The following is a 26,772-nucleotide window of genomic DNA, read 5'->3' on the forward strand; positions in this document are numbered from 1 at the left end:
ACAAAACAAAACAAAACAAAACAAAAAAGAAAAAAAAACAAACTAAAAAAGCTTTAGGGGCGCCTGGTGACTCAGTCGGTTGGGCATCTGACTTCAACCCAGGTCATGATCTCGCAGCTGGTGACTGCCACCCCCATACCTGCCCTCAGTGCAGAGCCCACTTTGGATCTTCTGTCTCCCTCTCTCGCCCCTCCCCTACTCTCTCTCTCTCTCAAAAATATAAAAATCAACAAATTGCTCACAGAAAAAATGATTGTACCACCTTAGGACTAGCATTATTTGGAGAGTGCCTGTTTCCCTACTAACCAACCAACCTGAGCTTTATTAAACTTAACATTTTTGAAAATGCTAATTGGTGAAAAATATTGCTTTTTTTTTTTTTTAAGTTTATTTTATTTATTTTGAGAGAGAGAGAGAGAGAGAGAGAGAATCCCAGGCAGGCCCCACGCTGCCAGCACAGAGCCCAACGTGGAGCTCAGACTCACGAATCATGAAATTACCAAAGCTGAAATCAAGAATCAGACGCTAACCGACTGAGCCACCCAGGCGCCCTGTAACTAACTGTCTTAATGTACGTGGCTCCTTGCAGTTTTTGTACTCATATCTTTTTCTTTATTTTTTATTTTGGTTTTTACAACCACTTTGCAAATTAGAGAAATTATCTTAATATAGTTGATCTTGTTTATTTTGTCTTCTGATTCTCAAATATTTTTTACTTTAATCAGAATGATGTTTAATGAAGGAAACAACTATTTTCAGATATGGTCAGATTACTTAAAGGGAGTTTAGCTTGATTCCTTTAAACTACCCTTACCCTCAGGTGTTCTGGGCACTTTGAAATGAGAGAAAGGAATAATTTGCTTATGAATGACTTCATTTCTTTATGAAGTATATCTCTTTCAGCATATCAACTGGAATCAACATCTTAACAGGTTTTGGCTTGTTAAGTACTAAAGCACCTAGGGGAGAAGGCTTAACAGATGGGCTGATTTTACCCTTCTTTTTGGATTTTGGGGCTGACTTTTGAAAGCCTTTTAACAGAATGAATGTTTTCTTGCTGATTTCCTTACATATGTTTATTAAGACCAAGAGGAAACAGTGTTGTGGGGGTTTGATGTGCTTCCTTTACTTTGTCCTTAAGCTTCCCAATAAAGTTATCCAAAAAAAATCTAAAAGGGGGGTGGAGGAAGATGCAGTGATCACATGTACATCCAAGTATTGTGTTGGCTTATTTTTAGAATAGAAACTGTAACATAAAGTTAATGGAGAGCCAGCAGAGAGATTTTAATTTTGAAGCACATTAAAATCTTATGTAATTTTCTGTGCTCTTTCTAATGACGTGAGATAATGGTACAACTATTTGAAATAGTGGTGTAAAGATTATGTCACCATTTTAAAGAGGGTTTTTTAACAGATGAAATGAAATCCTATTTGTTCCTGATTATGTTATTTAAATTTATTTGGGATTAAATTTAAAAGAATATTCAGTCTAAGGTGGCTCAATGGGTTGTGGCCAACTCTTGATTTCTGCTCAAGTCATGATCTCGCGGTTTGTGTGTTAGAGCCCTGCATGGGCCTCTGCCTCCATGCTGAGTGCATGGAGTCTGCTTGGGATTCTGTCTTCCCTTCTCTCTGCTTCACCACCCCCCCCCCCCGCCCCAATGCACACTGTCTCTCTCAAATAGAACATTAAAAATAAATAAAAGAATATCAACTCAGTCAACTTGAGATATCTTTTTTTTTTTTTAAGCTTTTTTTTTTTTTTTGAGAGACAGAGACAAACTGCCAGCCTGGGGAGGGGCAGAGAGAGTGGAAGACACAGAATCTGAAGCAGACTCCAGTCTCTGAGCTGTCAGCACAGAGCCTGACGTGGGGCTTGAACTCATGAACCGCAAAATCATGACCTGAGCCGAAGTCAGATGCTCAACTGACTGAGCCACCCAGGCGCCCCTTGAGATATCTTTTAAATGTACTTTTGAAATATTTTTTATAACTAAGACTTGATACTAAGGTTCTATAATTCCACTTCCAAAGTAGGTAAGTAAAATTTTATGATATCCTATGGTGTATAATGGACGGATGTATATGTAATCGCTGTGAGTTTTTAAACAGTGTGTTTTTGATTTGAGAATTTTTTTTTTTTCAACATTTCTTTATTTTTGGGACAGAGAGAGACAGAGCATGAATGGGGGAGGGGCAGAGAGAGAGGGAGACACAGAATCGGAAACAGGCTCCAGGCTCTGAGACATCAGCCCAGAGCCTGACACGGGGCTCGAACTCACGGACCGCGAGATCGTGACCTGGCTGTAGTCGGACACTTAACCGACTGCGCCACCCAGGTGCCCCGAGAATTTTTTTTTTATCTCAGGACTTCATTGTAACGTTTTTATCCATAGGCTGCTGAGTTTGGAGGTAAAGTACTAAATGTTTGACATTTGTTTCATTTGGGAATTGAAGTTTTCTTTGGTGATTAATATGACATAAATTCCCACTTATATTGGTGAGGAAATAGTAATTTTAAAGTTATTTTTTAATTGGAGAGTATTGTCTCTGCAAGCAATACAAACTTTCTTTTTTTATTTTAGTGGAATCAGCTATGAAATTATAATCATAGATGATGGAAGCCCAGATGGAACAAGGGATGTTGCTGAACAGTTGGAGAAGATCTATGGGTCAGACAAAATTGTAAGTCATGTGAACATTCTTCTGTCACATTAGTTGTGTTTGTAGGGGAAAGGTGAGAAATGACAATACTTAAAGTCAATCTGTTTTTCTAGAAACTGAAATGAAAAAGAACATCTTGCTTGAGTTTTTCCATGTCTTTGGTAAGTTGGGTCAGTAGCAATTTTACAGCAAAATAGTGAGCCTTTGGATAAAGTCTGTTTTCAGAACTTACTCTGCAGATGAGTTTTCTTGAAGGGCAAAATTAAAGCATGATATTGACAGGAATATTAATGGAACTGGATTGCAATTAGTAATATGTGTCGTGATCTTTCTTGCTCCCCTTTTTTGCAACTATAAAAGCTTGTAGCTGGGAAACGTGATCGTTTCCATGTGAAGTTGGCATCTTTCTATTTGTCAGAGCACTTGGCATCTTTCTTTGTAGAACAGTCATCTGGGAGTAGATTGACTCTCTGAGTCTTGAACTTTATAGAGTTTCCCACTGTACTTTAAAGGGTGTTGTTTTTCTGCTGGAGTAACTTAGATGTAGAATTCATTTTATAATGGCTTTATAATTTTTATTTTTTATTAAAATGTTTTTTTTAATGTTTATTTTTGAGGGGTAGAGAGAGGCTGAGTGTGAGCAGGGGAGGGCAGAGAGAATCTGAAGCAGGCTCCAGGCTCCAAGCTGTCAGCACAGAGCCTGATGGCACAGAGCCTGACAGGAAGGGCTCAAACTCAGGAAGCTCGAGATCGTGATATGAGCCAAAGTTGGACACTTAACTGACTCAGCCGCCCAGGTGCCCCTATAATTTTTATTTTTGACCACTGGTTTATTTTTTAATGGTTTTTATTCATAAGTATTTGAATACACTTGTGAGCTCTACTTTAGGTAATTTTGGGGCCGAAGCAGACAGTTGAATCCAGATTTAAACACATTCTGAGCATTGGGTATTTTAGAATTTGTATGGACCAGAGTTTCTCAGTCTCGGAACAATTGGCATTTTGGACCTAATAATCCTTAGATGTGGGGTACTGTCCTGTATGTTATAGGACATTTAGCATCATCCCTGGACTCCACCCACTAGATGCCATTAGCAGCCCGTCTCCCCAGTGGGCCACCAAAAATGTCTGTGAGTATCATCAAATGACCTCTTGTGGGCAAAATTGTCTACTCCTCCCAAAAGAGAACCATTGGCATAGACATAAAGAAAGAGGTCTCTTGGAGAATCTTTGTTGATATTTTCATCTTAAGAAATAGCAATTAAGCATTATAAAAAAAACTGTCGCAGGGTGCACAAGTTGGAGGAGATATTGGTTGATGGAAGGGAAGCATTTAAGGGGAACATGTTCCTCTTACACGCATAGTAAATCTCTCCTATACTAGTTATTCTTTCCATATCACATCTGGGCAACTCAAAGATCTATCACCCTTCCAATCCTCCTCCAGATGTACAGGAAGAGATTAAAAGTTGACAGATTTCCAGCCTTCTGTCAGTGACTTCTTATGATGCTGGGTTCGTTTTTTTGGCCACAGTCCCCCAGTTTTTCTTTTACAAGTTCTGGGCCAAAGCCACTAAATCACATGTTACATGTAGAATACTCTGAGTTAGGCACTTCTGTTTAAGCCAGGAATATCAACCTGACAATATTTTGAATACTTTTGCCAGAGAACTTCAGCCTTGAGGTATAATTGATCGATCTTAGGGTATGTCGACTAAATTGACCTTTTCAAATGCTAAAACAATATGGCCCTCAAAGAGTTCCATTTTCCCCATCAACCAATAAAATTCAAAATAATGAGAAAAAAACTGCATTCACTATTACGATTTTCTTATAGTTCCTTTGTTATTTTATGATCTTCAAATCATTTAAACTAGAAAAATTGCCCTTTTTTCCCCCTCAACAATATCAGGCCATGCCAGAAATGGCCCTTCTTGCTTTTAAGTGACAAGTGCCACAAGTTTACTTGGGAGAGAAGATGGAGAAGGATTATTATTGAAGCTATTTTACAATATCTCAAAACATTAAGCACCAGATGCTTTGTTTGCTGGTCTTTCAAACTGGCTGGAATGAATGTTTCAGAAAATGAAGGAAGTTTGTTTGTTTTTTAACTCTGTGTGAAGAAACTGAGCCAAGAGGTTAAGTCACTTCCAATGTCATATAGCTAATAGCAGAGGTGGGACCATACAAAAGTAGAAGCACATATCTTGAACTGTTAATGATGGTTATATAGATCAGGGAGAGCTGAGGTTGTGGAGGGCTTCAGCCTTTCTGTGTCGAGTGCTTACATGACATTTGATTTACATCATCTGTTTCAGCCTCCAACCTGAGGTCAGATTATATCACCTATATTATTCCATAGTTTAGTATTTTTACAAGTTCTGATAATGTAATGCATATTCATTACTTTTAAAACATCAAATATAACTAGGATTGAGAGGTTTGACTACTTAAAAATACCAAAATATTACCTCTGACAAAAAGATCAGTATCCTAATGAGATGTACAAAACCATAATTCATAAGAACTATAAACAGCCAAAAATGGAAAAAATAAAATGAAAAAAAAAAAAGGGAGCCTCATTGATAGTAAGGAATTGCAAAACAGGAGGAAAGTACAATTATTAGCCTTTTTTTTTTTTTATGTTTATTTTGAGAGCGCGCTCGTGAGAGAGAGACAGACAGAGAGAGAGAGACAGAGAGAGACAGAGCACAAGCGGGGAGGGGCAGAGAGAGAAGGAGACACAGAACCTGAAGCAGCTCCAGGCTTCCAGCTGTCAGCACACAGAGCCCGATGTGGGGCTCGAACTTAAACCGTGAGATCATGACCTGAGCCGAAATCGGACGCCCAACCGACTGAGCCACCCAGGCGCCACTACAATTAGCCTTTCTTAGCTGAAGATTTATTTTCATTATGGTAAAAAAAAAAAAAAAAAAAAAAAATCCACTCAAATACTGTTGATCCTGGTTTTTCTAAAATGTCAAGATTTTCTATAGTAAAAATTTTTTAGAAAATAAGTTTTTTACCAAATCATAGGGTCACATGAAGTATCTTATAAGCAGTTGTGGTGAGCATTCATCAGAGTGTGTGCCCAGCACTCCTGCACGTACTTTCTGTGAGTTCACACTTGTCCTGATGGCTGTGAGATAAGCTCTGTTGTGCCCTTTACTGCTTTGAGCCATCCTCATTGATGTGAGGGGGCAGAAAAGGAAGGGGCTGGAATTAAGGATTTGAAAGTACAGCACGCTAAATGAAACAGTGTGAACTTTTATTACCTAAGAAATGAAAAAAACTACATTGTTGTCAAATGAAAAAGTTACTGATAAAACTGAAGTTGCCGTTTATGAACCTCCTAGTCCCTTCCCCAGGGGAGACCTCTGTCAGCAGTTCGGTGGGGGTGGCCTCAGACCTTTGTGCATGTGTGCGCATGGGTCTCCATGTGGAGAACTGGGTAAGGTGGTGCTTTTGTTTTTTTAACGTAGATGTAATCTTCCTGCATTATTCTGTTGATTTGTAATTATAGCTTGGAGATCTTTTAATACTAAATTTTCTCATTCTTTTAACTGTAGCACAGCATTCTTTCATATGCAGCATGGTTTATGTTTTATAAACACTTGAGAAAAGACTTTTCTAGCAGAAACAGGATTATGGAAGATCTAAGGTGAACTTTTATTTTTTTTAATGCTCATTTATTTTTGAGAGACAGAGCATGAGTGGGGGAGGAGCAGAGAAAGAGGGAGACACAGAATCCGAAGCAGGCTCCAGGCTCTGAGCTGTCAGCACAGAGCCGGACGCAGGGCTTGAACTCACGAGCTATGAGTTCATGACCTGAGCTGAAGTCGGACACTTAACTGACTGAGCCACCCAGGCGCCCCTCCCTGTTCAGTAAATTTTAATTACTGTACATGATTGATTGAATGTCTAGTTCTCCTGTAAGAGCTCATCAAGCAGAAGTGTATTTTATCTTTGTTCCTCCCCAAGACTTGCATGCAGTTTGCATGTAGTAAAAAGTACTACAATCTGTCCTGGTTGAATTGAACTGAAAATACTCTGTTTAGAGATTTGCAGTCTGAGGCAGCCTGCTTATAGACTGGCAAATGCAGAAGGGGACAAGATAGGCTCAGTAGTGAGTCTACTTGAGCCCTGTAAGAAACAGTAAGAAAAGAAAAAATACAATTTTTTTTGTTAGGAATATAACCCTAGGGGCACCTGGGTGGCTCAGGTGGTTAAGCATCCGACTCTGGGTTTTGGCTCAGGTCATGGTCTTGTGGTTTGTGAGTTGGAGCCCCACATCGGGCTGTCTCCTATCAGCACAGAGCCCACTCTGGATCCTCCTCTGTCCCCTTTCGCCTTACCCCTCCCCCACATGTGCTTTGTCTCTCTCAAAAATAAACATTAAATATATATGTATGTATGTGTATATATTTAGGAATATAACCCTGAAGTCATGTAATTGTGGCATTAGAGAATGTAATGAGGTCATCCAAGGATAAAGTCAGGATAAGTTGATGGAGTGATGTCAGCATTTAAGATCATAAAAGGAGTTCAAAGAAAGGAGTATAAATACCCTTTCAGCCAGTGATTCAACTTTTAGGGTGCTAATTACAGAAATAACTGGACCTTGGGACACCTGGGTGGCTCAGTCAGTTAAACATCTGACTCTTGATCTCTGTTCAGGTCATGATCTCCTGGTTCCTGAGATCAAGTCCTGCCTAGGGCTCAGTGCTGATAGCATGGAGCCTACTTGGGATTCTCTCTGCCCCTTCCCCACTCCTTTTCACTCAGTGGTGCGCTTCCATTCAGTGGTGCACTCTCTTTCTCAAAATAAGTAAATAAACTTTATATAAAAAAGAAAATGGGGCGCCTGGGTGGCTCAGTCGGTTAAGCATCTGACTTTGGCTCGGATCATGATCTCACAGCTAGTGAGTTTGAGCCCCGCTTTGGGCTCTGTGCCGACAGCTCAGAGCCTGGAGCCTGCTTCAGATTTTGTGTCTCCTCTCTCTGCCCCTCCCCTGCTCACGCTCTTTCTCTCTCTCAAAAATAAACAAACATTTAAAAAAAAAAAAAAAGAAAACAGGACCTATACCAAAGGATATATGTACAAGTGTCTTTGTTGTAGGTATATTTGTAGTGGCAGATACCTGGAACCAACCTGAATGCCATTAACTAATGAATGACCATATATTGTCTAACTTGTAATCTTAAGCCTGTGTTTTTGTAATTGAGAAAAATAAAAAGGAAAACAAATCAAGAACTAAAAACTAAATCATTAAAATCACAAAAGGAATTGGGGAAACAAATGTGGCTATCAAATATTCCAAGAAGATATGGAATTAAGTGGGTTAAATCCTCAGTTTTCCTAGGGGAAGGAACCAGTAGATGTTGTTCAAAATGCTAAGTAATAGATATAATATATTGTTTACATACTGTTTTCTGGTGGATAACTCCAGGAAAAAAAAAAATGTTTAACATTTGGCCTGCAGTGTTGGGGTGAAATTTTCCAAGCTGTTAAACTATTTGATTTGTTATTAAATACTAAGCACTTTTTCACTTTGGCAAAAAATGTTAAGCATACTTTGCTTTAATGTCTAATATGAGGTCTAACATATGGAACTATGTTCCTGTTAAAAAGGGTAAGTACCTATAAAAATAATTTTTAATAGTTTTGTGTGTGTGTGTGTGTGTGTGTTAAAATGCTGTTTCTTATTCTTGTAGCTTCTAAGACCACGTGAGAAGAAGTTAGGACTGGGTAAGTATAACCTCTCACCCCTCATACCTGCTCCTTGCCTTGGTAAGGTGATCCAGTATGTGTTTTCCCAATTTGGAACAGGGCCAAAATACAGTGTCCTCCTGTAATGGTTTTTAATGATCTTAATGACATTGAAATGGTTTAACTTGAGTTGTCTCTATCTGTCAAAGCCCAGTTGGGAAAGCAGAAACCACTGTCAGTCTTTCAAGGTAGGGAATTTAATACGAAGAATCTGGTTACGCAGGTGAAGGAATGCTGAGAAGCCAAATGGAACCGTGAAGCTACTCAGACTAGTAACAGCTAGTGGTTGCTACCACCCCTCAAAAGAAGCAACAATAGGAGATGGTGCTTTTGGAGCCCAGGAACCCCAGGTTATTTAGAAGGGGTTGGAATAATGGAGTGGGGGCTACCTGGCAGGAGCTGGAGCCATGGGGATACCCAGTCAGTGCTGGGATGCAGTGTAAGAGTGGGGACACACTTCAACTTTTCCTTTTCTCTCCTGGCAACTATCCCCTGGTGTCTCCCAAAGCAATTTGGCAGCCAGTTGACAAGAGCCCTTGGGAAATGTAGTTCCATGCAGTGTAGAACAGAGAAGGGGTCCGAGAGCAAATGTGCTGGGACCAGCACACCACTTTAGCTCTAAATCTGAGTATTTTTTTAGAAGTTGTAAACAGTTACTCTTTGTTTTTAAAAAAGAAAGCTTTTCCAGCTTTTAATTATAGGAGGTTATAGAAAATCTCAGATGAACTTGGTCCTTCCGAGATGAATATCTGAATGCCTTTATTTCTTTTCTTTTGGTTATAGTTGCTTATATTGGGAAATAATAATAATTTTATTAAAAAATTGAGAGAGCATGGAGGAAGCACAGTTCTTTTTTGTTGTTTTTTAATGTTTATTTGATGTATTTTAGAGAACAAGAGAACACAAGCAGGGGAGGGGCAGAGAGAGAGGGAGACACAGAATCTGAAGCAGGCTCCAGGCTCTGAGCTGTCAACACAGATCCCTTGGGGGTCAAACTCACGCACTGTGAGGTCATGACCTGAGCCAAAGTTGGATGCCTAACCGTCTGAGACACCCAGATGCCCTGGAAGCACAGTTCTTAAAAATCGATTACTTGCTGTCCTGAAGACCCTTAGTTCTCTGGCATCATAAAGTATCTGAATATCTGAACCCAGAAGTTCTTTGGGATTGAAGTAATCTGGAAACTGCCGTGAAAGCAACCAGGAATTACTAACCAGTCAGTAGAAATCCAAAAGGCTGTGATGGTGACTTTTGAGCAAAGGAAGTTAGAACTGAGTTCGGCCTTGGGGCACCTGGGTGGCTCAGTTGGTTAAACGTCTGGCTTCAGTTCAGGTCATAATCTCATGGTTCATGAGTTCCAGCCTCGTGTTGGGCTCTCTGCTCTCAGCACAGAGCCTGCTTCAGATCCTCTGTCGATCCTCTGTCCTCTCTCTGTCCCTCCCCTACTCCTGTGCTCGCTCGCTCGCTCACTCACTCTCATAAATATTTAGAAGACTTTGCCCTTACTAAGAAGATACTGTGGTGGCTTGGACCTGGAGAATGCAGGAATCCTCAAATCCCAATTTACCCTTACTTGCCAGGTCCATAGGGAACTTTTAGGCATGAGGGTGGCTAAATAATTCCTGGCTGTGCCTTTGATCCCAGACACCAGACCAGGGCTCTAGTGTATTAGGCTTACAGCGTAGAAGACATTCACTGGGTAGCTTTTATGAAGGTGGGACAGGAGTGATGGGGAAGAGCAGAGGCAGGGCAACACTCGCCAGGTCAGGATCCAAGCATCAGAAGATGGTGCCTGGGACTAAGGTGAAGTTGGAGATGAAAGAACGGACTCAAGAGATGTTTTTTATTTTGAATAAATAGGATTTAACGGTAGTTTAGTTTTACCTCTGGAGAACTGCTGTATGCTTTTCAGATGCTTAATTTAATTTCTCGCCTGTTCACGAGTATACTTAAGCATTTCTGGTGATTTTCTTTAATGGATATGTTTTTGTTTCTAGGAACTGCATATATTCATGGAATGAAACATGCCACAGGAAACTACATAATAATTATGGATGCTGATCTCTCACACCATGTAAGTGGTATCTTTTTTTGTTAGCTATTCATGATAGGTTAAGCCTGTTTTACTGACTTACATGTTTATTTTTTTTTAATTTCAGCCAAAATTTATTCCTGAATTCATTAGGTAGGTATTTCTAATATTTGAAAAAATTCTAATTCAAATCATTTATCTTATGTTGATTTTGGGCTTCTTTTCATTTTTTTCATTCTTTACTAATTAAAAACGGACATGCTTTTTTTGTTTGCTGTCAAAATGGATACCAACATACAGATTTGAGGCTCTTGACTATAGATATGTGACTAAATGATATATTTTAGGAACTAAGCAACAGATAATTCCTTTGTTATCTAAATTCTTCCAGAATATGGGAAAAGATGGAAGGTCACTTTGTTAAATGGAATTAAGCCCTGCATCGTAAGGGTGAAACACCATGAACAAATAGGGTTTATTTCAAGAATGCCAGGATGGTTCATCATCAGGAATTCATCAACATAATTTATCACATTAACAAAGCATGATTGAGTCTATAGATGCTAAAAGGTATTTGATAAACTTCCTGGGTCACCTCTAATGAAAACTTGAAAGTAGAAAGAAAAGGAAACCACTTAAACTTGATGAAGAAAATCCAGTCCTAACACAAACATCTTACTAATTGGTGAAATGTTGAATCATTAATGAATGCATCAAGTTAGGCATACCAGCTGTTATTATACATGGATATTTTAAGTGATATATTAACAAGCATGTAGTATAAATATTGATAAAGGATACAAACTTGTATTTATTTGCAGGTAGTATAGTTGTATTCTTAGAAAATCCAAAACAACATGAAACCTCTCAGAATAAGAATGTGGAAGCTGTGCTCAGTGTAAGCTGAATATACTAAAACAAAATTAGGTAACGTTTCTCCCCTGTTTAGATCACTTCAGGCTCTTTTCTTTGCCCTTCAAACTGCTGTGTGATCTGGCCCCTCTGCCCCTCTCCTTTGCCTAAAATGTTCTTTCCTTTCTCCTTCATAGCCAACTATTCTCATCCTTTGATCTCTGCATAAAGTCCCTTCAGAGATACCTTGTCTGCTTATATGTTTAATACCCAAAAGCCCCTTTGACCTGTGAAGGAAATGAAATCAGGGGAATAGAAAATTTGTGAAAGACAGAAATAGGCCATATGTAGAAGAAAGCCCAATGGCTGATAAACCCAAGAGAAGATACCCTGGCATGTTGTCAGGGAAATGCAATTGAAATAACTGTGGTAGTTTATTACCTGTTAGTTCGTCATAATTACAAACTTAAAGAGCAGCACATCTAGTGCCAATAAGATGGTGGGAAGTGGACACACAAATATTGCCGGAGAAATGTGAGTTGCTACAACCTTTTTGGAAAGTAATTTCTGGTGATACCTGTTAGAAATACTCCTAAGCTTTATTTTAGCAAATCTGTTATGTTCCACTTTGGGTCATCTAAGCACCAGGATGTACCTTTATAAAAACATTGCCACGCTTCATTGTGGTTGTGTTGTTGGGGGTGGGGAAACCCACCATGAAAACAACCATATAAGTATGTGGGTTCAGTGTTCTGTGGGACATTTTTGCAGCTATTGGAAAAAATGGGGAAATTCTCTGTTGACCTATAGGGATGTCCATGGTTCCATTATGTATGTTGTTAATGGACACAAGGCAGTTGCAAAATGTACTTTTTTGGGTTCCGGTTTTGTTAAAACAACCAGAACGCCTGGAGTTCCGTGTGTCTTTATCTTTCTGCAAAGAGAAAGGTCTGGAGGGTTACCAGACTGTTTTAGCACTGTTTACTTCATGGGGCCGAGAACAGAAAGGAGGGAGATTACATCTTAGGATGGTTTCACATGGTACAATCAGCAAGTACTATTTTTTTAGTTTTAGAAGTTAACAAAGGGGAAAAAAATCAGAATTGAAATATTACATCAAAAGATTTCTTAGTGGTGTAGTTCATGTTTTCTTGGCATTATATTTCCTGTGCAAGTCTTAAAAGTTCTTTTTGTATAACCCATGAAAACAACTATTGAAAGCTCAATAGCTTTTTCTAATTGACAACTGATTTTTTCTATAGGAAGCAGAAGGAGGGTAATTTTGACATTGTCTCTGGAACTCGCTACAAAGGAAATGGAGGTGTATATGGCTGGGATTTGAAAAGAAAAATAATCAGGTATAGACATGTGCTATGGTTTCTGTCTTGTTTAGTGTAACTGGACATATGTTTGTAACAGGTACTTGGATTAAATCACCATGGTGCCTTGGGATTTCTGGGACCAGATTGTTAACTTCACATATGTGTATGTATGTATGTATGTATGTACATATGTATATGTGTATATATATAGTCATCTCAAATGTATGTAATCATTTCAAATAAATGAGACACTTCATGATCAGCTATTACTAAGCAGCAAAAGTAGTGAGGCTTTGGAGTCAGACCTGGGTTAAAATCCTGATTGTGTCATTTAATCCCTGTGTCACATAGCATGTTGTACCTTTTCTAGCCTTACTTCCCTCATCATAAAATGGAAATGAAACATACTGTTTCAGTTTTCTGTCACTGTATAACAAACTGTGTCAAAGCTGAGTGACTTAAAACAACTATTTCTCCTCATTCTGTGACTGGGTTGATGGTTCCCCTGCTAGCTTCACCTGGGCTCATTCTTGCAGCTTCTTCAGCTGGAAGGTCAGGGTCAGGTAGGCTGAAAGGTCCAAGATGGCCTCCTTCCTGTATCCAGTCGTTGGGGCTGGTTGTTGTCTGGGGCATCTCACTACTGCACCTTCTGGAAAGCTTGGCCAGTGTCTTCACATGGCATCCTAAGGGCAGCATCCAAGAGTCCTAAGGCTGCAGCAGCAAGGCCTCCTAGTCCTAGGCTCTGGAGCTAACAGCATTCTTTTTTGGTCAAAACAAGCCCATAATCAAGTGGTGAGGAAGGAGAATCCACTTCTTACTGGTCTTCATCCACAAGGAATTTGTGAGCATATTTAATCTACATCACTTTTTTGTGCTTATTAGGAAGATGAGGTCAATTTTAATCCATAAAGGATCTATCCAGCTTACTATGTTACACATGACGACATAATTTTATACAAATTCTTACTAATGTTAGTGTTTTTTATCACCCTTTTCATCCCTGTCGAAGGTTCTGTTGAGTTAATCTCCGTTCTGCTTCTTAAATGTGGAACCTTGGGCAAGTCGTTTAAGACCTGTAGGACCCTCAGCCTTCAGTGAAATGAAGGGGTTGGATAAAGCAGAGAAAAAATCCTACACTGCTTTTTCCTGTTCGCTCTTTCTTTCTCGTGCACACACACACACTATATACACCATTTGAATGGATCACCACAGGTGGGGCAAAACCATCAGTATTTTCCACAGGCTCTCCAGATGATTCTATTGTACAACCAACATTCAGAACAACAGATGAGTGATCTCTCTCTCAGACCCCTCTGAATTTGGTCATCGGAACTCTTATTTAAAATAAGGGAATCCCAATCAGATACAATTTACAGCTTTTAGTTGGATCATTAAGTTATATTGAGTTGTGTTTGTCATCACTTGTTAATGCCTGCACTGACTTAGTATATAAACTCCTGAGAAAGATTATGTAATCACTTGCCCAAAGTCTCATTTGTGTGATCCAGAATTAGAATTAGAATCCAAGTCTGTCTCACCCTTGCTGCATATTTTAAAACAAACCCCCATTTAAAAATACATTATCTTGACAGGCACCCTGGTGGCTCAGTCATTTAAGCAGCAATGCCTGATTTTGGCTCAGGTCATGATCTCAGTTCGGGAGTCCAAGCCGCATGTCAGGCTCTGCGCTGACAGCTCAGAACCTGCTTAGGACTCTCTGTCTCCCTCTCTTTCTGCCCTCCCCTACTCGCGTGCTCACTCTTGCTTGTGCATGCTCTCTCTCTCTCCCTCTCTCAAAAATAAATAAACATTAAAAAAAATACATTAGCTTGAATAGAGCTGCAAATACATACGTATACATACACACATAAACATATACGCATGCTTTCCTTTGATTAAACCCATCTTAGGGAGGTAAACTATGTCCTAGAATTTTTTTGTTATCTATTAGAAGCATCTTGAAAGGGAAAATGTTTGTGAAATTAGCCATTATCCCAGCTATATGACTAATCATGTTATTTGTATAAAAATAATCTTTCCGAGGGAGGGCCTTGGTAGTTAGTTACCTTGGCTTTGGAGAGAGACTGTTCTTTCCAGTTTGCCCCGGAAAACTTTTTTTCCTGAATCGGAGTTTACTAAAATAGCTGCAATAAAAAAGTCACTTTTTCCAAGGGCAAGTAAAGTCTTTTTGAAATGTTAATAATAGCTATTAGTAATAGCTTGAAACTGATACTTGGTTGTGTTGGAAGCACACATCCTGTCATTGTTGTAGACTGGATGTCTTTGCTAAAATTCATGTGTTAAAGTACCTTACCCCCAAAGCATTGGTGTTTGGAGGTGGGGCCTTTGGGAGGTAATTTAAATATAGTGACCATGGGGCACTCATGGTAGGATTAGTGCCCTTTCAAGAAGAGACCAGAGAGATTGGCTTCTCTTGGCCTCCTCCCCTCAGCACATAGCATGAAGGCAGCCCTTTAAGCTAGGAAGAGGGTCCTCCTCAGGAACCAAGTCTGCTGCACCTTGATCTTGGACTTCCCAGCCTTCAGAACTGTGAGAAATGAATATAAGCCACCCAGTCTGCAGTATTTAGTTATAGTGGCCCAAGGAGACTGACACAGTCTCAGAATGAACCTTTGTTCAATTTCCACAGATTGCCAAAAACCAAAACCCTTTCCCACTTGTATACTTCCTTTAAAAAAAAAAAAAAGCCATATTTATGCAGACTGACCTGTTGCATTACTTGAAATCCACAATCCCTTGTTGCTGATTAGAATCTGAAAAGGATACTCCAAATCCCTGATCCCTTTTGCTGAGAGATGCTCATAATTCTAAATAATGGCTGTTGGCAAATAGGCAAGTTGAATTTAAGATTTTACCTTTCTTACCTAAAATGTATAAGAATGATTGTTTTATAGGTCCCCTCTACATGTCACATTTGAGAATAAAAGTCCCCATTTTCTGGAAAATGAGAATGTCAAATCTTTTACTGACTAAACTTTTTTATAAAATTAACATTTTTTTAAATGTTTATTTTTGAAAGAGAGGGCATGAGTGGGGTTGGGGCAGAGAGAGAGGGAGACAGGATCCGAAGCAGGCTTTGCACTGAGAGCAGAGAGCCCAATGTGGGGCTCATGAACCATGAGATCATGACCTGAGCTCAAGTCAGATGCTTAACTGATTGAGCCACCCAGGCACCCCTATAAAATTGACATTTTTGTGAAACAGTTGTATTTATGAAATTTGTGTAGCAATTTTAGCACTCTGATCTCAGATGTGTTTCTCTTGTTTAAAAAAATGTATTATTTATAAAGAAAATCTGATTGTTTTATTTAACAGCCGTGGGGCCAATTTTATAACTCAGATTTTGCTCAGACCAGGAGCATCTGATTTAACAGGAAGTTTCAGGTACAGTAAAAACTTGTAATTTTATATTTTCTATATAAACTTTCTTGCTATACGGTGGCTTATTTAGGAAATGCTTTTCATTTCTACCCCATTTTTCTTCTGGAACACACAAAGGCCGACTGAAGTTCCTTCAGAGTTGCTAATGAGGCCTAAGCATCTTCTTAAGGAAAAATGTGTACTTTCTAAAGAGCATCCAAGGCAGGGCTTAGGTTAGTGTGTTTGTTAACATTCTCACTGGTGCTCAGCCCCTTGGGGGCCCCCAGAGGGCCAAGGTGGTTACTCAACTGCTTATTCAGAACATGGCTGTCACTGGTGATGTGCTCCAAAGAACACGTCTACCAGCAATTTTCTGCAATTTATATGAATAGTTATGGCACAGTCCACAGAAAAGTTTAAAGACTTCAGTTACCTTGTTCTCCATATGCTTTCAATTAAAAAGCAAGCCTTGTTTAATTGGAATAAAGCCTCCTGCCAGGTTGGGAAGGGGTAATTTTTGTGTGTTTTGGGGGGTGGGGGTATGTTTTTAATTTTTGAACTGCTATAGTAGATGAACTGTTTCGTATGACCATGCCAAATGACTAAAGACTGCCACTTTTTTGTCTCTGAAGCTAGAAGATGTCTGTTCCTCTACTTTAAGGCCTAAACCTCATGCATTAGTTGATAATTTATATTACTTGATACTTGCTCTTTTCCATTAAATGTTGATTCTTTTTTTTTTTTTTAGTATTGACACTCTAGGTTAAGCTAGGTTAAGACAGGAACTTAGGCATCACAGGATTGAGGCAGTCCTGGTAAGATACAGCTATGACCAATTAAGGTCACAGTTAGATATGTATAATGGACAGATGTCCAGCCCAACTTTAGATGGGCTGCAGGCCAAACAGATCCCATCAAATTTACAGAGTAAGACCGAGGAGCTAAGAAGTCCTGTGGGTGAACCCAGTCACTTTCTTCAGGAACTCTCCCTTAAGTCCCCTAGAGGTACTTCAGTTTATCCCAGGGAATTTATTTAGTAGATCTTGGGAAATAGAAACTGGTCATAGGCATTTGTGAGGAAACACCTGTTAGTTACTGAGTGTGTTCTGCTTTATATTGTGGATTCATCATCATCTGTCAACTCTATTGTTGGAATATTTGGAACAGTTTCCCTTTGTTCAACCTGAAAAATAAATTCTAAGAAAATTTAAAAACTAAAAACAGTGGGTGGTTCTGCTTCAAGTGATTCACTTTACCCTATTTTTATAACTTCCTTAAAAGACACTAAGAATACATTTTCAAAATTATTCTAAATTATTTACCAAATATTTCATGACCATTCCGGTTCAGGACAAGTGTCATAATCATCAGCTGTGACCACTTTTCTGCATACAGATGGCTAGTGAAAGTTTTAGGTTTTATAAATACCAGTGAACTTTCCAAAGATCAGGTTACATGTAGGCAAGTGTATTTACCTAGGTGTTCATGTATATTTTAATTTCTCACAGGTTATACCGAAAAGAAGTCCTACAGAAATTAATAGAAAAATGTGTTTCCAAAGGCTATGTCTTCCAGATGGAGATGATTGTTCGGGCAAGGCAGTTGAATTATACTATTGGCGAGGTAGGCAACTGATGGTAAATAGTCCACTGTATTCCTTGTAAAGGAACAATAGGTTTAGACTTTTTATAATAAAAAGTTTAACTTGCACAACTACTGAATAAATGTGGAAAGCTTCCAGTTGTTTAGAATGTCCGTGCACTAAAGGATGAAAATTCATTTCACTTCCAAATTACTACCTACATTTGACCTAAGATGTAAAACCTTAATAGAAGGCAGCATTCTCTCTTAAGGGATTAAAAGCTACTGGTACCTTATTCATTTTGCCCTTTCTTCCGGTCACCCAGCCTTGTGGGATGAGTGTCTTTGCTCCTTTTCTTCTTGCCGTTGCCAAGAGCCACCCTAATGATGAATCCTTTTGCCATTTCCTAGGAGTAAATGAAAAGGACAGGAATATTTCCAGCCAGCTAGTGAGCTCTCAGGGAAGGCTCTCCTCACTTAACACTAATGTTTGTATTCATAGCAAGAAAATAGCTAACTAGCTTGCCATTTCTCGTGTGGAAGTTGCAAGATTTTTAACTTAACACTAAAATAGTGACGGATAAATTTAATGGACTACTGAAAAATTGTACTTTTGGAGTATCAATTTTTCTTGAAGTACAGGCTGAAACTTTGGTAAACCAGCTTAATATTCAGGATCAGTGCTTTCAGACAGTTGTAGATTTGGTTCATATGACCGATTTTTACATAATGAAATGTTTAGATTTGGAGGTACACACAATTGCTGTAAGAATCCTCTAATTGTGAACTTACTTGAAGGACTTGGCTATCAGAAGTTAAATTTTATTTGTATTGTATTGGTGTATGCCTGCTATACTTCCTTTCTAATATTTTTGAAGGCTGACTTATCATATGTATTTTTTTAAACTAGGTTCCAATATCATTCGTGGATCGCGTTTACGGTGAATCCAAGTTGGGAGGAAATGAAATAGTCTCTTTCTTGAAAGGATTATTGACTCTTTTTGCTACTACATAAAAAGAAAGTTATTCATTATACTTATCATGTTGATTCATTTAAACATAAAAGAAGCCTGGTTGCTGATTTTTATAAAATGTACTCTTAGAGCATAAATCATAAGGTAAGGTAAATTTCATACAAATCTTTTTTCTGAGGAAACTACATTTTATATGTCAAATTAAATTAGAAAAACGAGCAGTGTTCTCAATTTTCACTTGCATTTTGCTGTATTAAGACTTGTAAATAAATGTATTTGGTTTGTTTTTTTTTTTATCCCAGAAAATATTGCTTTCATTAGAATATGAGTGCAGAATTTCTTACATGGGGAAGATTTTGAAGTATATAAAAACTGGATTCATAGCTCTTTGGAATAGTGTCAGAAGTAAGAAAAATGTTAATTTTATTCATGAAATATATATGGCTGTTTCTGTACGAATGAACAGGTAGACACATCTGCCCCTTCTTAAAAAATGTATCTCAAATTTCTTAGATAAAATAATATATCCAGATCACAGTTTTAGAATTTGGCCCTTTGTAGCTGTTGTGTTGATGAAGCATTACATCTGTCAAAGCAAGTCTATTTAAAATACATACTGTGAATTGGAAACTTGACATCAGTTGATGGCATAGTTTTTTTCTCCCCTATCCTGAGCAGTAGCTTCTATCAGTAAGAAAAGAATACTGATGACATATTAAGGTATCGATATTTTAATGACTTCTTTTAAGACTTAGCTGCTATAGCACTTTTTAAACATCTTACTCTTACTAAGCTGTAAGTGTTCTGCCAGGTAAATTGCAGGCTAAGTTGTTCCTGAAAGCCAGCACGAATGTTCTGTGTACCTATCTTGTCTAACCTGGGTGTTTCAAAAACACGAAATTTCTAACTGTAGTATAGCTTATGGAACATACAGTATCTTTTAAGTTTGCAGGAAGTCATACTTTGAGCAAATAAGCGTAGAAACGAGTTGACTTGCAGATAAGAGACATCTCTAAGTTATTTAACAAGCATATTTATTGAACTGTATTCCTAATTACATTTTCCTGGCTTAATTTGGCTGCTAAAGAAACTCAAAGTCTGATTTTTCCATTGCATTTCTAACAGATACTACCAGAAATTAATACCAGGACATAAAACCTTTGGTGTCATTTTGAACATTACCTATTCCCATAATTGAATCCATAGGACACATTCCAATAGGGCCTCTACTATTCTGTTTCCCTTTTACACGGAGCCAGCCAGCTCACTACAGACCCACCTCCCTTGGGGAAGTGACGTCTCTTTGTCGTTAATAACAACTAGAAAGTTCATCACTGTTGGATGTAAAATTAGTTTTAAGCTAATGAAATACAGTACTTGCTGTTGTGGTTGAATGTTTAGAATCTCTTCTACTTCATCTAAACCCAGAGTTTTTATTGTCAGGTCTGTGGAGCAGAGATGAAGTAACTACCTCGGAACTCACTAGAGTAGATAGCTATCTTTTGCCTTTTTAATCTTTTTGGTTCCTACACCCACAGTCATTACAACACTGTCACTATTGGAATTTATAGTAAAGAAAGTATTTGAGCAATGAAGACTTTTCATTACTTAGAAGTTATTTAGAAAATCTGGACTATTTAGATGCATTTTTTTTTTAGTAAATATGAGCACTAAAATATTCTTAAACATTTACATGTCAATCTAGCATCTCTTTTTACTTTGTAAATTAGGCCAAGGACGAAATCCAGATGTTTTCCCTTTGTATCTGTATTATCACTGTATGAAATCTAAGTATATCTAAGAAAAACTAAACTTGGGATAAAATTATTTTGCTTGTTTGATGGTAGCTTTTGCCTGTATTGTGCAACATGTAATTAGGTTTTTCATCTTTGTTTCTCTAAATCAGATGCTTTGGCGCCCCTCCCCTGCCCCCCTTTTTTTTTTAAAACTTTTTCATCTATTGTTTTCCCTTGAAACACTGATTGGGCTTTTAAAGATATATTTTATTACAATTTCAGAGATGGGGTTGGATGAAATGTCTTGTTTAAACCCGCTAACTAAGTCTTTGACATTGAGCTATATATAACCACAATTTGTACTATTTTGAATTACGTCAGAATCTTTTGGGATGTTAGGTATGGTTTGAAACTATTTTAACTTGAAATTTAGAGAAACAGCCCAAGATCAACGTACTTACAGAGCAGACCTTAAGAAAACAGTCTTGGTTAAACCTTCATGATTGGTATTCCTTACGCTCCAGGCTGTTTAGCCAAGGACATACTCTCAGATGCACTCTGCTATGAAAGGTGGGTTCAGAAATGTTGACATGATGTGTTGGTTGGGGTTGACCTAAATCGAGAGGCAGACTGCCCGTGTGCCATCCAGATTGTGGTCACCCTAAAAGTGTCCCCGAGACTACAGTTGGCATAGCCATTGAGCATCTTGGGGAGGCCCGTTGGCAACACCCCTTCTCATCTTCAGGCTTCACCAGTCCGGTGGCCTCAACGCGCTAGGGATCCCGTTTATTTTCTCAGGCCAAAGAGAAGAGCCCATCACCGACCCGGAAGAATGTCCAGTCCCAGGGCGGCAGCCGGCCTTCTGTAAGACGCAGCCCCTGCCCACCGAGTAGCCCACCCCACCAGAACGGAGCCAGGCCTCCGAGGGCCTGTGTCTCCTCTCCAGTCGGTGTGTGAAGCACGAGGCCCTCACGCCTCATTTAAGGCAGGAGGCATCGCGCACGGCCGGCCAGGTGCCCCTGCCCTTCCCGCGGCCGCCGAGCCCGTGAGAGCGCGGGCCTCCCGGCACGTGGAGCCGCCGGGCTGCCCGCACGCCCCCTCCCGCCAGATGTAGTCCAGGCCCAGCTGGGCCCGCGCAGGGATCCCCAGCACGGCCACCTGACTGAGTGCAGGGCGTGCTGCGGCCCGCTGCTTGTGCCTCCGCCGCCGGCGCTGCGGCCGGAGGAAGGCGCCCGCCGTGCACACGGGCCCTGGAAGCGCACTGCGGCCATTATCCGCGGCGCCTCCTAGTGGGTCAATGGCAAATCCTCTTGGTTCTCGCGAGAGCTCCCCCTCAGAGGGGATTATATAATTTCTCTTAGGTGGGGGTGCTGGTGCCACCCTCCCTCCAAAAAAGTTTGGTGCAAGCACAAGTGGGAGTGAGACAGTTGTCCCTGGGGGACATGGGGGGAAGGGGTAAAGCCCCCCACTGCCCCCCCCCTACTTAGCTGGACAATGAGTCCTCTTATGCTAATGAGGTATTTACGTCACTTCCGCTCTTTCTCGGCCGCCATTTTGGCTAGGGCAGGTTCGGGGACTCGCTCCGAGGCGCTTGTATTGTCTGCTGAGGGGAGACGCGGGATCAGCCCCCTCCCCCGCCCGTTGCCGCCGCCGCCTCCGCCGGCCCGGTCTCCCCTCCGCCGCCCGCCGGGATCCATGAGCTGAACTCCCGCCCCCCCCCCCCCGGCCGCCGCCATCTTGTGCCCCCTCCCCCTCCCGCGGGCAGCGCTAAGGGGGATTTTGGCGTCTCCTCAGACACAGCTCCCTCTCTCGGTCCCCGCTGCTGAGGAGCGAGAGGAGCGCGGCCGCCGCCGCCGCCCGCCTGCCCGCGCCGGTGAAGCCGCCTCTCCCACACCCTCCGTCTCCTCCCTCCGCCCCTCCTTTGTCTGCACCGCTCGACGACGCTGCCGCCGCCGCCCGCGCGGGGACTGGAGGGAGCCGCTCGCGCCGCCGCCGCCGCCCGCCGCTCTGCTGCGCCCGCCGCGCCCCCCGGCAGCAGCCGCGGCCGCGGCGCGAGCCGGAGCCCGCCGAGCCGGAGCGCGACGAGGCCCAGGGCGCGCCCTCGCCACCGCCGTGCCGCCGCCATCCGCCCGCCGCCGCCGCCGCCGCCGCCGCCCGGCCCCCGAGCACGCCGGCCCCGCGCGCGCCTCGAGGCCGAGTCAAGGTAAGCCCCGGCGGCCGCCGCGCGCGCCGACCCGCGGCCCGGCCCCGCTCCCGCCGAGCCGGCCCCGCGGGCGCATTGTTGTTTCCCCCGCCAGCCCTCCGGCCGCACACGCTCCTTCGCCTACTCCGGTGCTGACGGAGCGCCCGCCCCGGCGCGGACCGCTACCCGGGCTCCGCTCCGGGGTCCAGGCGCCTCCTCCTGCAGCCCGACCCCCCTTCCCCGCCCCGTGAGCCCGCCGAGGCCAGCAGCCAGCCTGGCCCCCGGAGCTCGTGCCGCTGATGGCATCTCCCTCCACCCCGCCCCCAGCAAGAACCGAGCAGCTCCCATCCCTGGAACTAATCCCTTCTTCCCGTTCCCCCCCCTCCCAAAACGAGCCCCCCACGCACACCCCCAGTGCTTGGGACGAGCCTTCTGCCAGGTCTGCCCACCCTTAGCTGGGGGGAGGGGGGACAGATTGGGGGGCGGGGAGCATGCATGGCACGGGAGTGGAAAGTCTGTGCCTCCGCCGTGCAACCCTTCCTCCCTAACATGCCAGCTCCCCTCCTATCCTAACCACGGAGTCCACCACCACCCCCTTTTCTCAGAGTCGCAGCTGCCTGGTCAGCACGACCTCTTCCGAGCATTCTGAGCCCCAACTTTGCAGTAAGACGGTAAAAAATGGAAATTCAGAAAGCTGCGAAAAGATTTTTTTTTTTTATTGCAATGAATGGGGAGGAGTTCTTTGAGCACCCTTTTATTCACCTCTCTTTCCTCTGGGCTGCCTGCCTGCCTGCCTTCCCCTCCCCCCAACCTGGATGCCTGTCTGCTGGAAAAGGCGCGATTGCTTCTCTTCCTCTTCTGCCCAAGATCAGGCACTAAGGTCTGATATCCTTTTTAGTTACACGTGTGTCCACACTGAGTCTTCTTGATGTTCTTGCATTCACCAGTTCCTCTGGACAGTTCTTGCCATAACCCCATTTCTCAGACAAAGGCTTAGGAGGGAAAAAGAACCAAACTGCTTCCTGTGTTTGCCATTTTAGTGCTGTCCATCCCCACACGCCCAATTCCTATCCCTGATGTTTCTCGTGCCAGTGTCTTGAACCTTCAGGAGGAAACAAAAAAAAAAAATCTCCTGGGTAGCTTGATACAGTTTCTTTATAAATCTGCATTGTTGCTTCTGGTTTATGGCCACGAAGAAAATACCAGCCCCCACCCAAAATGCACCGCAGCCAAGTCGGCTAAAGGCGATGAGTGTTGGAGTCAGTAGGGGGCGCATTCCCTGCACTGGGTAAGGCTGCAGAGGGGGGAAGGGCCCCAGAGCTAGAACAGGATGTGCTTCACAGCGCCTTCTACAGACCATGGGAAAATGGACCCAGCAAGACACACACTCTTAGTTGGTGAGCTGACAGCAACATGGCGAAGGATTAAGTGAGTCAAGAGCGGTGATTTTATTTCTTTTAAAGAATCCACCCAGCATTTTAGAAGTTCTGTCTTTTGACTTGTTCAGAACTGTTGACCCTGACAATCCACATTTGTTCTTGGCACATCCTTGGTACACAGATTTCCTGTTCTCTGGAATTCTTCCACCTTAAGCTTTGAATGTGTCACCATGTCTTTCCAAGGTCAGGTGGTAAAGGGGGAAAGTTTAAAACCTGAGAGTAATGGGTTTGGGAGTATTGCTGATAACCTCCTGTCTTCATGGCCCAAATCTTTCCAAGTCTTTGAGAGTTAAAAATCATTCTTGAGGGATGTTAGATTTCAGTGGGGTAGTAATTTTCATAAGCATGTAGATGGGTGTCATGATTTGCAAAGCCTTGTTGGTAAACATCGAGCCCATGTTGAGTTCTTCGTTGTCAAACTCAACAGAGTTGATTGTCAAATTTTGTTGCCTTCCAACTTTGGACTTGTAATTGCCGTTCATTATCTTCAGTAGCCAACCACCTTTGCAAAAGTGTTGACACCGGTCTTCTGTGAGCACCCACCTTCTTAGGGTGTGTTGATTTCTATAGATTTTACTCCTCTTGTTATTTCCATAGGTGTGAGATGCACAATGCGAAACCTAGGCCCCAGCTTTTGCACCATGATGCACAGGGTTGTACTTTTTGTACTGAACTGATAGGTGGCCTAGTGGTTATGCCCTGTACTACCATTTTGAGGATCTGGACTCCGTTCCTGCCTTGCTCTTTGGACCACATTGTCAATTCACACCGGTGGGTATATTCATTTTGGAGGGTGGGAACTGCAGCAACAGGGAGGCCAGAGACTTCTTCCTCCTTGGTCACCACCAAAGCCAACACTTCCAAAATATCAGCCTAGCCACATTCCTCAAGGAACGGGTTAGAGCTGGTTGCAGTCGTGGGTTCTGAACAGAGAAATGACTTAATGGCTTGTTTAAGAGAAAAATTTTTAAGTTGCTAATATTGTTTTAATGGTTTGCATTCTGCACTCTTGTGTATAAAGTTCTCAATTACTGTTATCTTGATGACCAGTCTCAAGAGTTGCTAAGCTTCTATAAACCTTGGAGATTCTCTGATCAGAACAGACTTTTTCCATGAACATGAACTTGCTACCAATGACTGACAGTGGTAGTTGATACTCAGAGGGAACTTTAAGACTTTGTTGCAAGTTTTATATAGATACACCAAGATAAATTTGTGGGGATATGAATGGATGTATTCTTTGATAGACACAGTTATTCGGTTGGTGCTTAAGGGAGAATTTTCCTTGAGCATTTGCTGCCAAGTAACATTTTGGTGAGTGAAAAGGAGGCAGTTTGGTTCAGATATTCCATTTGGAGACAATTAAGTATTGCTTTTGCAATTTTTTAGTGACTTCAAGAATCAGATACTAAATCTAAGTGGTATTATTTATAATTTTAAAAACTGCTCAGTATTTATTAAGTATAATTTTGACCTGTACTTGGTCTTTGGTATATACTTGTATGAGTTTTTAAATGAGTAATTTGAAAACAACTTACTTGAGTCCATGTTTGAGGTGAAGTTTGTGAAGGTGCTTTTGTTTGCTTTGGCAAATTATACATACGATACAGTGTTAACTGATGTCCTTAGTGGTAATAGCCATTTTTCCCCTACAGGAAAACTTGCTGTGATCTCTTAGAAAGCATGTATTTTGCAGTTTCAAGGTTTCCTGGTTTTACTAGTCAAAAGAAATAAATAAAAGGTGAAACAATTGGGCTTGAAGGCTGGAATTTAGGTAAACCTATGAGGGTTTGTTAAAAGTACAGAAAAAAAAAAAAAGCCTTAATAAACCAGAGGGTGGGGATGGGTATTCTGTTTAATTGAACTTTTAATAGAAATTCCTAGTTTATCTTGGCCCTTGTTAGAAATTTACTGAAATTACCTTATTAGAGGCTGCTATACATTGAACTAACCAAATCTTTGATTCTGGCTCTTAAAGTCTCTGTATAGAAAACTTAGGAGATTGGGCTTTGAATCTCTAAAGACTTCTGGCCCTGGCTATCCTGGAAGTCATTGGTTGTAAACATACACACTGTGAATTTGTTTTGCTTAAATTTCTCTTTTTTTTCCTTAAACCAGAGTGCAGGAAAAGTTCTAATACTATTTATATTAAAATAAAACGTCACCATGTTGAACAGATTAAGTGTCAAGTAAGTTCACAATTATTGTTTTTTTTTTTTGATGACCCAATACGAAGAGTTGCTAAGCTTTTAAAAACCAGAAAGAGTCTCTGATTAGAATAGGCCTTTCCATGAACGTGTAGTTGCTACCAAATAACCAGCTAAGAGGCTTTTATCAAGTAAAAATGGCTTTTGGTTTTTGTTATAATGTAAATGCACATACTTACTTGATTATGAAAAGGAGAATTAAATAAGGTCGCTTTACTAGTAACTATCCACAGAATTTGAAAAATATCTACTGAATATAATTTTCAGTATTTTAAAATGTAGATATTTAGCAGTCTATTGATTCACATATTTAAGATGTACATACACTGGCTACGTGTTTAATTGTGGGAATTACCTTGACGAGGATGATATGGCTGATCTGTTAATTCTTTTTTTTTTTTTTTTTTTTTTTTTTAATTTTTTTTTCAATGTTTATTTATTTTTGGGACAGAGAGAGACAGAGCATGAACAGGGGAGGGTCAGAGAGAGAGGGAGACACAGAATCCGAAACAGGCTCCAGGCTCTGAGCCATCAGCCCAGAGCCCGACGCGGGGCTCGAAGTCACGGACCGCGAGATCGTGACCTGGCTGAAGTCGGACGCTTAACCGACTGCGCCACCCAGGTGCCCCTGG

General features: G+C 41.3%; 2 protein-coding genes and 1 long non-coding RNA gene across 9 annotated transcripts in view; 2 read left to right on the forward strand and 1 right to left on the reverse strand.

Moving 5' to 3' along the window:
* LOC123580016 overlaps nt 1-287 on the reverse strand; it is a 17,464-nt gene extending 17,177 nt beyond the window's left edge. Inside the window, exon 1 of the long non-coding RNA XR_006703078.1 lies at nt 200-287. This is a non-coding gene — a long non-coding RNA (uncharacterized LOC123580016). The remainder of the gene's footprint in view (nt 1-199) is intronic.
* DPM1 (dolichyl-phosphate mannosyltransferase subunit 1, catalytic) overlaps nt 1-19,211 on the forward strand; it is a 20,706-nt gene extending 1,495 nt beyond the window's left edge. Inside the window, exons 2-9 of one of the 2 annotated variants that reach the window (XM_045444232.1) lie at nt 2,586-2,685; nt 8,380-8,413; nt 10,432-10,508; nt 10,594-10,619; nt 12,581-12,676; nt 15,977-16,045; nt 17,530-17,644; nt 18,513-19,211. In XM_045444232.1, the coding sequence (XP_045300188.1) occupies nt 2,586-2,685; nt 8,380-8,413; nt 10,432-10,508; nt 10,594-10,619; nt 12,581-12,676; nt 15,977-16,045; nt 17,530-17,644; nt 18,513-18,617 (622 nt within the window). In that variant the 3' untranslated portion in view covers nt 18,618-19,211. Of the gene's footprint in view, nt 1-2,585; nt 2,686-8,379; nt 8,414-10,431; nt 10,509-10,593; nt 10,620-12,580; nt 12,677-13,649; nt 13,779-15,976; nt 16,046-17,529; nt 17,645-18,512 lie in introns of those variants that run through there. The other variant, XM_045444233.1, reaches the window with a different exon arrangement.
* The window catches only part of LOC123580012 (activity dependent neuroprotector homeobox), a 33,238-nt gene continuing 25,100 nt past the window's right edge, over nt 18,635-26,772 (forward strand). The window contains exons 1-2 of one of the 6 annotated variants that reach the window (XM_045444227.1): nt 22,384-22,515; nt 24,531-24,704. The gene's annotated coding sequence lies outside the window, so the exon portion shown is untranslated. Of the gene's footprint in view, nt 18,721-22,353; nt 22,516-22,999; nt 24,705-26,051; nt 26,123-26,772 lie in introns of those variants that run through there. The other 5 variants (XM_045444228.1, XM_045444229.1, XM_045444225.1 and 2 more) reach the window with 5 other exon arrangements.

Source organism: Leopardus geoffroyi, chromosome A3, assembly GCF_018350155.1.
Source record: "Leopardus geoffroyi isolate Oge1 chromosome A3, O.geoffroyi_Oge1_pat1.0, whole genome shotgun sequence".
NCBI classification, from domain to species: Eukaryota; Metazoa; Chordata; class Mammalia; order Carnivora; family Felidae; genus Leopardus; species Leopardus geoffroyi.